The following is a 13,878-nucleotide window of genomic DNA, read 5'->3' as shown; positions in this document are numbered from 1 at the left end:
ACACCCTCTTCAGATGAGTGGGAAGCCTAGCAGGGAGGTGAGAGGCGAGATCACCCATGCTTCCTGCTTTGCCATTAGTGCTGCCATCTTTTTTGTTGTTACGCTGGTCCTTTAACTTTTTCTGCTCAAGGCTGGTACTTGCCATGGCTCCATGTTCAGCTTTTTTTGTGTTTAGAGAGCATCCTGCTCAAGTTGGCTTTGAACCCACAATCCTTAGACCCTCAGCCTCCTGAGTAACTGGGATTACAGGTGTGAGCCACCAGTGACCAGCAGATGCTGCCATCTATAAGGGAATTGCATGGCATAGCTGGAAGATTTTGAAGCTAAAGAAAGCTTAGTAAATTCCTCCAAGAATAAACAAGTAGACAGGAGAATGAGGTGTATGCTCTAGGTCATGACCTCACTGGGTAACATCCAATGAGCCAACTTCCTAATTATTAGGAAGTAGAAAATCCTGTCCCCCACCCCCTCCCCCTTCTCACAATTCAGGCTAGATGGCAGACCCTAGTATGTCTACCCAGATCCACTGGGGGAGGAGCAAAGAGGAACAGGGGGGAATTAAGGCCTGAAACAACTTTCGTGATTTAACTCAGCATATTTAAACTCAGTTAATAAAAGTGCCTTGTTTTTTTCAACCAACTGTGCAAACAATTAATGATGGAAAGATGGGGTGTTTTCTATTCATTGGGGGTGATCTGAAGACATGCGGGGGGGAGGGCAGATGACAAGAGAATGAGTAAATCTGACTTCCACCTCTCTACCATACTTTCCTGTTTCACGTCACTCCATACAGTGAACACTCTGGTGCCGGAGGAGGTGGGAACTTCGGCTGAAGGTCTTTTGACATTCTTGACACTGGTAAGGCTTCTCGCCAGTGTGAATTCTCTGATGGATGATAAGCTGGGAGTGCTGGCTGAATGTTTTCTCACACTCAGTACATTCGTACGGTTTCTCTCCAACGTGAATTTTCTGGTGGAGAAGCAACTCAGAATGATCCCAAAAGGTTCTTGCACACGCATTACACTGATAAGGTTTCTGTCCCGTGTGGATGCGCTGGTGGACGATGAGGTGGGAGGTGCGCCGGAAAGCCTTCCCGCACTCGAAGCACTCATAGGGTTTCTCTCCCGTGTGAATTCTCTCGTGCCGAAGAAGTTCTGAGTTTCCCCTGAAGGCCTTCCCACATTCTTTACACACATAGGGCTTCTCACCAGTGTGGATTCGAATATGTCTAATAATCTCAGAATTCTGGCCAAAAGTTTTCCCACACTCATTGCATTCGTAGGGTTTGTCCCCGGTATGAATTCTTTGATGGCGGATAAGCTCAGAACTCTGCCCGAAGCCTTTCCCACATTCATTGCACAGATACGGTTTTTCTCCAGTGTGAATCTTCTGATGTCGAATGAGGCCCGAGCTATGCTTGAAGGCTTTGCCACACTCATGGCACTCGTGGTACCTTTCTTCTGTGTGAATTCTTTGATGCTGGATGAGCTGGGAGCTAACCCTGAAGGTCTTCCTGCACTCGTTGCACTCGTACGGCTTCTCTCCAGTGTGGATCCTCTGGTGCAGAATAAGGGCTGAGTTCTGACTGAAGGCTTTGCCACACTCTTCGCACTTATAGGGCCTCTCCCCTGTGTGGATTCTGTGATGGTGGATGAGATGCGAACTCTGGATGAAGGCCTTCCCGCATTCACTGCAAGCAAAGGGTTTCTCTCCAGCGTGAATTCTCAGGTGTCTTCGAAGGCTGGAGTTCGTTCCAAATGTCTTCCCACACTCTTTGCACTCGTAGGGTTTCTCTCCACTGTGAACTCTCATATGCTGGATGAGATGGGAGTTCTGATTAAAGGCTTTCCCACATTCTCTACAGGTATGCGGCTTTTCTCCCACACAATTTCTCTGGGTTCCGTTAAATTCTAGGTTATTCTCTATGAAGTTTTGGCCAGAGGCAGCAAAAGCACCAATACTCTCTACTGTAGAACTTTCTTGCTGTACCACGAGGCTTGGGGTGGGGCTACAGACTCTCTCACACTTACTGTTCTCTGGCTTTTTCTCACTTGAGGGAGATGACTTAAAGAAAATCAGCTCTGATGGAAAGTCTCTCTGCTGGGGAGACATGTGCTCTATAATCTCTTGTGAGGACTCCCTCAAATGCCTCTCCCACATGTCTTCCTCACAGGATGGTTGGTAAACCACCTTTGCAAGTTTCTCTAATGGTGGCCTGTGCGACTCAGTTTCTTCAGAAATTTCTTCCTTGGGAATCACCTCCTTTTTCTCAGTCCCCATCTCACAATCTGAAATGAGAAAGGATCAGTACATGAAATGGCTCGCTCCTATCTAATTAGCCAGAGGAGTACTATCTTGGACTAGTGCTGGAGGAACGCAAAGACAGTACTGGCATCTGGCACAGTGAATGAATGACAGGAAGGTGCTGGAGCAGACAGCGTGGTGGACATGCTAGAGAGCAAATGCACACTCTAAAGAGTGAGAAAAATTACTAGAGGCAGAGATTTGAAGACAGAAATAGGAAATGGATAATAAAGAGATGCTGCTAAAAGTTCCATAACTTTTAGGAGCCAGTTGGGGTAGAACTAGATATTGCTAATATCACAAAACATTTAGGGTACAAAATGGCAATTTGATAGATGGGTATATTGGAAAAGGGGCAAGAGAAGGAACAAAAATGACAAGAAACACCTTTTGAGTTTATAGATAAAGTACTCACAAAATGAACAGTAAAAGATGGGCGCCAATGGCTCATACCTGTAATCCTAGTTACTCAGGAGGCTGAGATCTTAGGATCATAGCTTGAAGCCAGCCCGAGCAAGACTCTTATCTTAATCACAGAAAAAGCCAGAAGGAATGCTGTGGCTCAACTGGTAAGAGTTAAGAGTGCTAGCCTTAAGTAAAAGGAGCTCAGGGACAATGCCCAAGCCCAGAATTCAAACCCCAGGATAGGCAAAAAAAAAAAAAAAAAAAGTAATAAGAGGATTTATTCTTAGTCTAGTTCTGTGATTTTCACTAGCTCTGTGGACCAGGGCAATGATCAAAAAAGAAAAAAGTTTCATTTCTCATTTTCCCCTCTAGATTGATTGATCAATCAATTGATCTTACCTATCTATCTATCTTTGGCCAGTCCTGGGGCTTGAACTCAGTGCCTGAGCACTGTCCCTGGCTTCTTTTTGCTTAAGGCTAGCATTCTACCATTTGAGCCACAGTGCCATTTCTGGATTTCCCTATACATGTGGTGCTGAGGAATCAAATCCAGGGCTTTTTGTATACCAGGCAAGCACTCTACCACTTGGCCATATTCCCAGCCTCTCTCCCAGCTTTTCTGGTAACTAATCAGTGATGAGTCTCACAGATTTCCCTGCCCAGACTAGACTTGAACTGTGATCCTGAGCTGGGATTCCAGGCATGAGCCACTGGCACATGGCTAGATTTTTGTATCTTTCCCTACTCTGCTATCTGCACAAGAAGGCTAACTTGTATGGCTCACACCAACAGGCCCTCTGGCTTCCTGTTGCACTTGGCCAATGTGTAGTCTCAGGAGTAGACTGGAGGCAGGCAGAAGAGGGTGATCAGAACACTTGTTTCACTGGTTCCTTCCTGTGGGCTTTTGATGTCCCTCAATTAAAAGTCATTACTCAAAGAAAAGGCAGTGGCAGAAGTATCAAGTGCAGCCTTTAGGGGCCTGGGGTAAGCCTGAATAATTTAGCAAAACCCTGTCTCAAAGTAAAATAAAAGGTCTAAGGATGTAGACCAGCAGTATAACATTTGAGTTGCATGTGTAAGGCCTTGGGTTTGATACTCAGCACCTTAAAAATAAAAATATTCAAGTGGAGAGACTCAGCAGATAAAGAACTAGAGCTGGTCGCCAGTGGCTCATGTCTATAATCCTAGCTACTCAGGAGGCTGCGATCTGAGGATTACAGCTCAAGGCCACCCAGGGAAATGTCATCTGTGAGACTCTTACCTCCAATTAACTACCAAAAGCTGGAAGTAGAGTTGTGGCTCAAGTGGTAGAGTGCCAGTCTTAGCAAAAAGAGCTCAGGATACAGTGCCCAGGACCTGAGTTCAAGCCTCAGGACCAAAACAAAACACAAAAACTCTAAAAAAAAAAAAAAAAAAAAAAAAAAAAAAAAAGGGCCAAAGGCATCGTTCAAACAGTAGCATGCCAGTCAAGCAAGTACAAGGCCCTGAGTACAAACCTCAATATCACCACTATCCTCCCCCCAAAAGAATCTTACAAATGTTTTGCCTGGATATTTAATTGGCCACAGATAAAGCAGAAGCCAGGTGACAGTGACTGAATTTGGGGGATGGGAATAAGGCCTAGTGACAAGAGTGCTTGCCTCGTATACATGAAGCCCTGGTTTCCATTCTTCAGCACCACATATATAGAAAAAGCTGGAAATGGCACTGTGGCTCAAGTGGCAGATGCTAGCCTTGAGCAAAAAGAAGCCAGGGACAGTGCTCAGGTCCTGAGTCCAAGCCCCAGGACTGGCCAACTGATATTCGACAAAGGAGCTAAAGACATACAATGGAATAAACATAGCCTCTTCAACTACTGGTGCTGGGAGAACTGGGCAGCCATATGCAGAAAACTCAAAGTAGACCCAAGCCTATCACCATGCACCAAGATCAACTCAAAATGGATCAAGGACCTCAATATCAGACCTGAATCCTTGAAACTACTGAAGGACAGAGTAGGAAAGACGCTAGAACTTATAGGCACAGGAAGGAAATTCCTGAATATAGTCCCAGGGGCACAACAAATTGGGGAAAGACTCGACAAATGGGACTACTACAAATTAAAAAGTTTCTGCACAGCTAAGGACATAGCCACCAAAATAGAAAGACAGCCAACGATATGGGAAAGGATATTTACCAGCACAGCAACAGACAGGCCTGATATCTGTCATCTACAGAGAACTCAAAAAACTAAGCCCCTCCAAGCCCATTAAACCAATTAGGAAATGGGCAAAGGTGCTAAAGAGAGACTTCACAAGAGAAGATATAAAAATGGCAAAGAAACACATGAGGAAATGCTCAACATCCCTGTTAGTAAAGGAAATGCAAATAAAAACAACACTGAGATACCACCTCACCCCAGTTAGAATGGCCTATACTCTGAACTCAGGCAACAACAAATGCTGGAGGGGGTGCGGGGAAAGAGGAACCCTTCTCCATTGTTGGTGGCAGTGCAAATTAGTACACCACTTTGGAGAACAGTATGGAGGTTTCTCAAAAAGCTCAATATAGGGGCTGGGGATATGGCCTAGTGGCAAGAGTGCCTGCCTCGGATACACGAGGCCCTAGGTTCGATTCCCCAGCACCACATATACGGAAAACGGCCAGAAGCGGCGCTGTGGCTCAAGTGGCAGAGTGCTAGCCTTGAGCGGGAAGAAGCTAGGGACAGTGCTCAGGCCCTGAGTCCAAGGCCCAGGACTGGCACACACACACACAAAAAAAAAAAAAAAAAAAAAAGCTCAATATAGACCTACCCTATGACCCAGCCATACCACTCCTAGGCATCTATCCTAAACAGCAAACCCCAAGATATCAAAAAGACATTTGTACTTCCATGTTTATCACGGCACAATTCACAATAGCCAAAATATGGAAACAACCCAGATGCCCCTCCACAGACAAATAGATCCAAAAAATATGGTACTTATACACAATGGAATACTACATAGTGATTAGGAATGGTGAAATATTGTTATTCGCAGGGAAATGATCAGAACTCGAACAAATAATGTTGAACGAGACAAGCCTAGAACACAGAAAACAAAGGGGCATGATCTCCCTGATATATGACTGTTAAGAAAGGGAGACGGAGAGACAGTAGAGACCAAGTCTGTGAAACCAAAAACTGCTTGTCAAATAGTATTCTCCACAGGATTGGGGCAGCGACCCAACAGTATGTAACTAAAACCAAACAATTACTCAACATATAAAGGTCAAAAATTGACCTCTCAGGGGAATACAATAGCTCAAAAGCTAGGTATGTACGTTCATATAAGTCTACTGTCGACATATGGTCTAATAGGCGAACTTTCTTGGGTGTGGCCACGTGGCTACTGTATATGTTCTTGATACATTGTATATTGTATATATGTCTACCTGACCTAGAGAAGAGATAGAAAAACAGGACGTAAGATATCATAAGAAATGTACACACTGCCCTACTATGTAACTGTACCCTTTTTGCACAACACCTTGTCAAAAAATTTGTGTTCAATTAATAAACAAATAAATTTTAAAAATAAATAAATAAATAAAATTTTAAAAAAGACTGAATTTGCTGTAATCGGCTACAAGGTAAAGAATCTCCTCTGGGAGATGCAGACATGTTTTTGGTGCCAGTAGAGAGAGAAATGTGAAGAGAGGCAAAAACATGAGGTCAAGAGATAGAGAAAGCAGCACGGTGACTTGTGGTTAACCACTGTGCTGCCCTTCTCCCTGACCTGCCCCTGTCATCCACAGGATGTCAGTTCCTGCAACCATCCTACCCGGGGCCCTGCTGCATGCTCTGCAATGCCACCTTGGTAACAACCAGCCCCTGACACCTGGCAGGAACCTGATCTCTTGCTAGAATCCTCAAATTCTGAAAACTCTAATTTTCCCATGGAGTAAGGGAGGACACCTAAAAGCCAGAGGTTCCTTTTTGGTCAAGATCTTTGAAAAGTAGTATAAGTATTATTTCCACAATCAGAAGGATCCATTATAAAGTTAGCTACCTTTTTCATCCACGGTGCCAACTGCATTAAATAAATGTAATACATTTAATTTAAATAAATTTAATACTATCTTTTTTTTTTTTTTGCCAGTCCTGGGGCTTGAACTCAGGGCCTGAGCACTACCCCTGGCTTCTTTTTGCTCAAGGCTAGCACTACCACTTGAGCCACAGCACCATTTCTGGCTTTTTCTATATATGTGGTGCTGAGGAATCAAACCCAGGGCTTCATGCGTACGAGGCAAGCACTCTACCACTAGGCCACATTCCCAGAACCTAATACTATCTTAAAAACATTTATTTCTAAAGTCTGTAATCCCAGCACTCTGGAGGCTGAGGCAGGAGGATCATGGGCTTGAGGACAGCCTAAGCTACAAAATAAGTTCAAGCCCAGCCTATGCCACATAGATCCCTGTCTCCAAGACAAAAGCCTCAAATTCAGAAGTCTTTCAGAACTATGAGTCCACACACACAGCACATGTTTTTATTTTGAATTCTGCTAGTGACATAACAGTGTTATTTGTTACATATTGCTTTCTAAGTCTCTTGTCACACAGAAATCAACTGACTTTCCCAGAGGTAAAGCCATCCATGACTTCGTTTGCACATGGCAACATTCCATATTCCATAACCTCACCTCACATCCCCAAGCACAACACTCATCTTCCTGTCTCTCACTGCTTTACTTCTCCATGTCCAAAACAAGCACTTCCTGAAGATGGAGGTCCTACCTGAGGAGTACAGGGTAAATGACCTTAGTGCTTGGTTTGGGGGATCACAGGCAGACAGCTGCTGAGTTTCCAGAGTTTAGACTAGGAGCCTTGACTCTCCAGAGTTGTTTTTCAACATTCAGCAAGAAAAGGCTCAGAAAACCTCATCACAAAGCACTGACTACACAGAGACACCACCCCAGGTCCTAGGGCTTGAACTCAGGGCCTAGGTACTGTCCCTAACCATTGTGCTCAAGGCTGGCACTCTACCACTTGGGCCACAGCTCCACTTCCAGCTTTTTCAATAGTTTATTAGAGATAAGAGTCTCATAGATTTTCCTGCCCATACTGGCTTCAAATCATGATCCTCAGATCTTAGCCCCCTGAGGAGCTAGGATTATAGGCATGAGCCACCAATGCCCAGCCTAAAAATTGATTCCAGCCAATATTGCATGTGCCAACAGTGTTTATGTACCCCTTCTCTACATCAATTTAATCTGTTTCTGTGTCTCTCTATTGTGATTGACCATGCTATGTATGTAGCAAGCTCCTCCTTCCTCAGCCTCCTGAGTGCTAGGATTATAGGTATGTGACATTGGCTCCACGTGTTTCCATTTCTTATCATAAAGATTATTTTGGGGGCTGGGAATATGGCCTAGAGGTAGAGTCACATACATGAAGCCCTGGGTTCTATTCCTTAGCACCACATATATAGAAAACGGCCAGATGTGGCGCTGTGGCTCAAGTGGTAGAGTGCTAGCCTTGAGCAAAAAGAAGCTAGGGACAGTGCCCAAGCCCCAGGACTGACAAAGAGAGAGAGAGAGAGAGAGAGAGAGAGAGAGAGAGAGAGAGAGAGAGAGAGAGAGAAACAGCATTTCATTTCAATGTAGGTATGTGCTAGGGCGGGACAGACATGGAAGGAGAGAAGTGGGGATATGTTGACATCCCGACATGGAGAATGGGGATGAGCACTTACTTTGTGCTGTGTGGGAGGCCATTTACAGATATCATTTTGCTTTATCCTCACAAGGTCCTATCAGACAGGTAAGGTGGAGATGCCCAGTTCTTATCATCACTGCTAATAACTGCAAGCTAGGCACCAGTGGCTCATCCTCATAATCCTAGCTACTAAGTAGGCTAAGATTTGAGAGTTGAGATTTGAAGCTAGACTAGGCAGGAAAGTCTGTGAGATGCTTATTTCCAATTAACCACCACCACCAAAAAAAAAAAGGCTGAAAACTTTGAGCTGAAAGCTGAGAGCTGAGAGCTGTGGTTCAAGTGGTAGAATGCAAGCCTTAAGCAAAAAAGCTCATATACAGTGCCTAGACCCTGAGCTCAAGCCCCAGGACCAGCACCAAAAATAATCTTTTTATTTTCTTTTTTGCCAGTCCTCGGCCTTGAACTCAGAGTCTGAGCACTGTCCCTGGCTTCTTTTTGCTCAAGGCTAGCCTTTTGCTCTGCCACTTGAGCCACAGTGCCACTTCTGGCTGTTTTCTATATATGTGGTGCTGAGGAATCGAACCTAGGGTTTCATGTATATGAGGCAAGCACTCTTGCCACTAGGCCATATTCCCAGCCCCCAAAATAATCTTTATGATAAGAAATGGAAACACGTGGAGCCAATGTCACATACCTATAATCCTAGCACTCAGGAGGCTGAGGAAGGAGGAGCTTGCTACATACATAGCATGGTCAATCACAATAGAGAGACACAGAAACAGAGGGAAACAAAAGAGGAGAAAAATTAAATGAAAATATTTTAGATGTCAATATATAATCATATGAGCAAATGCAAATATTTTCTTCTTTTTTTTTTTTTTGCCAGTCCTGGGCCTTGGACTCAGGGCCTGAGCACTGTCCCTGGCTTCTTTTTGCTCAAGGCTAGCACTCTGCCACTTGGGCCACAGCGCCACTTCTGGCCGTTTTCTGTATATGTGGTGCTGGGGAATCGAACCCAGGGCTTCATGTATAAGAGGAAAAGCACTCTTGCCACTAGGCCATATCCCCAGCCCGCAAATATTTTCAAGATTCATTTTGTGGGGTGCTGGAGGAAAGAAAGATTCCAGTGACTCTGTTATTTTATAGGAGATCTTACCCAAAACCTCCAGGAGGGTGCCCCAGCAGAATTAGCACAGTCAGATAAGCCCCATCTCTCTTGCATGTGACTGGTTCCCAAACAGCAGGGATTTGGGAATTCCAGGTTCAGACGAGGACATTTGCCTTCAATTGGGTCAAAGTGTTGAGGATTTTTGCCAGGAGCTTCTAGAACTATTTTCCTGCCATCCTGAGATAATCACAGGATGAGGCTTCTGTACATTGTTGTCTGGACCTGCTGCTGCCATGTCAAAGCTAAAAAAGAAAAGAAAAGAAAAGAAAAAAGTCAGGGGAAATGGAGCCAAGATCACTAGATTAAGTCAGTCCTGACATTTATGGGAGTTTATATACTTGCTTTTTTTTATGCTAGGGATCAAACTCTGGGCCTTGCTAGGCAAACACTGAGCTACATTACAGTCCCAGTCCTTTTCTTTCCTTCTCTTTTTCCTTCCTTGCCTCCTTTCTCTTTTTTTCAGTGCTAGGAATGAAATCCAGAGTGTCTGAATATGTGTAAACCACCTTTAGTTGGATTCTGTTACTTACAGAGAAAATGTTAAGCATGCTAACCAATGGGGGTGATGGCTACTGTGTATAATTCTTGCTACTCAGGAGGCTAAGATTGGGAGAATCATTGAGGTCAACCTGGGGAAAAAAGTCGAAGATGCCTATCTCAAACAATAAAAAGCTGGTGCCTGTCATCCCAGTTATGTAGGAAGTATAAATAGGAAGATAGTGCTAGGCACTAATGACTCGTGCCTGTAATCCTAGCTATTGAGGAGGCTGAGATCTGAGAATCACAGTTCAAAGCCATCCCAGGCAGGCAAATCTAAAGTTTACTAGACTCCACCTCCAAACTAACAAACTATCTTATCTCAATTAACCAGAACTGGAAAAAAAAAAAAAAAGAAAAGAAAAGCAAAAAGCCAGAACTGGAAGTATTGCTCAAGTGGTAGAGAGCCAGTCTTCAGGGAAAAAGTGAGGCCCTGAGGTCAATTCCCAGTACCAGCACATGCAACACCCCCCCCAAAAGGAGGATAGCATCCAGATTGCTCCAAGTATATAAATGCAAGACCCTATTTGAAAAGTAGCAAGAGTGGGCTGGGAATATGGCCTAGTGGCAAGAGTGCTTGCCTCCTACACATGAAGCTCTGGGTTCGATTCCCCAGCACCACATATATGGAAAACGGCCAGAAGGGGCGCTGTGGCTCAGGTGGCAGAGTGCTAGCCTTGAGCGGGAAGAAGCCAGGGATGGTGCTCAGGCCCTGAGTCCAAGGCCCAGGACTGGCAAAAAAAAAAAAAAAAAGAAAGAAAAGTAGCAAGAGTAAAAAGGGTCAGGGTGGTAGCTCAAGTGGTAAGAGTACCTGCTTGTCTAGCAGCACAAGTTGAAACCACAGAACCATCCCTCCCCACCCCCCAACAAAGAAGAAAACAATAACCTTAACAGATTACAGACCCTTTCCCTTAACTTCTGAAAGACCAAGTGGGTATTTGTACCAGAGGTTCATCTGGCACAATGACCACTTTCATCCCAGATTCTTCACTGGCATCTGAAGAAAGGAGGTTCCCTCTTGGTCCTCTGAATCAGCATTTCATTGGCCCTTTTCCCACCTCTGCTTTCTACTGTCTTTCTACTGTCTTTTTCCCTGTCACTCCCTTAGGCCTTCACTTCTTCATGGGGCTCATGACGCTCTGGTGGTCAGCCTTGTTTCCCTTCTCCATCTCCTATCTCAACTTCTCCAAAAGCAAGAGGAAGTTCCAATCATTTGCAATGTCCTACAATCCAATTATTTCCTCTTCTTTTCCCGTTTTTGTCAGTTGTGGGGCTCGATCTCAGGGCATGGGCACTGTCCCTGAGTTCTTTTGCTCAAGGCCTCTGCTCTACTATTTTGAGACACAACTCCACTTCCAGTTTTTGAGCAGTTCATTGGAGCTAAGACTCTCACAAGGCGTTTTTTGCCGTGCTAGCTTTGAATCATGGCCCTCAGATCTCAGCCTCCTGAATAGCTAGGATTACAGGCATGAGCCATCAGTGCCCAACTTTCCTATTCTTATTTTCCTGGTGTAAGTTCTGGGACTTGAATTCAGGATTTGGGCACTGTCCCTGTTCTTTTTTGCTCAAAGCTAGCACTCTACCACTTGAGCCACAGTTCCACTTGTAGCTCTTTTGGTTGTTAACTGGAGATTAAAAGCTTAATGGAGGGGCTGGGAATGTGGCTTTAGTGACACTGTGCTTGCCTAGCATGCATGAAGCCCTGGGTTTGATTCCTCAGCACTACATACACAGAAAAAGCCAGAAGTGGGCACTGTGGCTCAAGTCATAGAGTGCTAGCCTTGAGCAAAAAAGAAGCCAGGGACAGTGCTCAGGCCCTAAATCCAAGCCCTAGGACTGGCAAAAAAAAAAAAAAAAGTTTATTTGCCCCTGCTACTTCCAACCACAATCCTCATCTCTCAACCTCCTGAATAGCTAGAATTACAGGCATGAGCAACTGGCATCCAACACATTTCCTATTCTTTAAAGTTTCTTTGCCTTTGAGAGCAAATTAGTCTCAGTTCCTGGAATACTGCTGCCCGCCTTTTGCACTTAAAAACATCTTCAAGACTCAGGAGCAACATGTGTAGTCTCTATTTTCTTCCTGACCGTGGTCTCTAAAACAGACTGAGACTCCAGCAGGAAACAGTCATGCCACTGAATTGTTAGTTTACATACACTTCTATTTTCTTCTCTAGGCCATGTTCAAGGATGATGTTTCATTCATTTTGGTATTCCCAATGTTCAGCACCTTCCATATACCTAGTGAATGTTAAGTGAATTTGTGTGGCTTATCTACATAACACATCTTCCATTTACTGGAACAAAATCTCCCACAATTGCTAGATGTCAGTGGCTCAGGCCTGTAATCCTACATCAGGACTGCAGTTCAATGTCAGCTCAAGCAGAAAAGTTTACTAGACTCCATCTCCAAAATAACCAGCCAAAAGCTGAGCTAGAGGGGTCTCTCTAGTAGTAGAGTACCAGCCTCACAAGTACAAGGCCCTGAGTTCAACAGCGTTCAACTTCTATACTTTTCAGAGCTAACTGCAGATTTCATTCGTTTTTGCACCTTAAGAGCCCAAGACAGTGTCTGACGCACAGCTGATGTCAATGGGTATTTATAAAGCAAGTTATTTCTCCTATCGACGATATTTAAAATACTGTTACACCCCTGTGTCCTCTCTCTGGTAACCACAATAAAGAGATTTATATTAACTCTTTCCCACAACTACATCTCACACCCTGTCTGGCAGTACAAGGCCCAGTCTGCCACGGGGGCGATATCTTTTACTCAGCATTTGGTCCCAGAGGTTTAGCTGGGAGTGGAATGGGGGGGGGGGGAGGGGGGATGTTCCCATAGGTCCCCACATCGGGCTTGGCATCTGCAGTTCCTGCGGTTGACAGTTATCGAATCACAGCTGACAGTGCCCAGGCTCCACCATCTCGGCGTGCAAAAGGGTAAATGGAGGCCGGAGCGAGGAAAACCCGAGAAAAGTCCAAGGTCACGCAGCAAACTCGGGTCAGGAGTGGGCCTTAACTTAGAGCTCCCGCTTAGCTCCAGGACTGGGGAAGTGGGGGAGTCCTGAGGCCTCTCCCTTCCCCTACCCCAGCAGAGACGGAATGAGATCTCACCGCTGGCCGCTATGGTCCCACGCTCACCCGGCCCGGACTCCCGGCGCCGTTCGGCCGCCGCACACAGCCCACAGCGCACAGCCGTCACCTCGGTGTCGCGAGCGACGCGCCGGCCACTTCCGGTACCCGGGCGGCGCTGCAGCCAATCAGCGCGCTCCCGGCGGCGCTGCAGCCAATCAGCGTGCGCCGCTCTCGCCGAGGCGCAGGTGGTCGGCTAGCCGCGGCCGCTCGCCCTCCCCGGCGTACCTTCCCACCGCTCTCACCCGGGCCCGGGTTCCCCGCCGCATCCCGGCTCACCCACGGGGTCCGGCACGGCCGAGCGGGCTCCCCGGACCGCCCCTGTGCTCAGGCCGTGCCCACTTCAGCCCTGGCACCACCGGTGAACTGGGTCCTCCGGGTTTCCTAGAGGGGCTTAGGGGATGCACTTCCGCCCCGCTCCGCGCTCCCGCCGCTCCCCGGAGCGCTGCTGCGGACTGCCGGGGAAGCCGCTCCCGCTTCTCGCGGGCCCCGGTTTCTGCCGACAGATCGCACCCTTCCACTCCCTCGCTCCCGTCCCCGGGTTCTGGTACACGCGGGCCTCTAGATCCTAATAAGAACAGGTGGGTTGTCCACGGGCGTCAGACTTGGGCCGGACAGCGGACGCAGGCTGAGTGTGAGCTCCCCGGGCGGAGAGC

General features: G+C 46.2%; 1 protein-coding gene across 1 annotated transcript; it reads right to left on the bottom strand.

Annotated features, from left to right (window-relative positions):
* Positions 1-210: 210 nt before the first annotated feature.
* On the bottom strand, positions 211-13,304 carry Zfp3 (ZFP3 zinc finger protein). Its single transcript, XM_048365731.1, has 3 exons — positions 13,205-13,304; positions 9,542-9,795; positions 211-2,288 (listed from the first exon to the last, which is right to left on the bottom strand). The coding sequence occupies exon 3, from the start codon at positions 2,278-2,280 to the stop codon at positions 781-783; it is 1,500 nt and encodes a 499-aa protein (XP_048221688.1). The 5' UTR covers positions 2,281-2,288; positions 9,542-9,795; positions 13,205-13,304; the 3' UTR covers positions 211-780.
* Between the last annotated feature and the right edge of the window lie 574 nt (positions 13,305-13,878).

Source organism: Perognathus longimembris, chromosome 17 (assembly GCF_023159225.1).
Source record: "Perognathus longimembris pacificus isolate PPM17 chromosome 17, ASM2315922v1, whole genome shotgun sequence".
Taxonomy (NCBI): domain Eukaryota; kingdom Metazoa; phylum Chordata; class Mammalia; order Rodentia; family Heteromyidae; genus Perognathus; species Perognathus longimembris.
The sequence above is the reverse complement of the archived record's forward strand: the minus strand, read 5'-3'. Positions and strand labels throughout refer to the sequence as shown.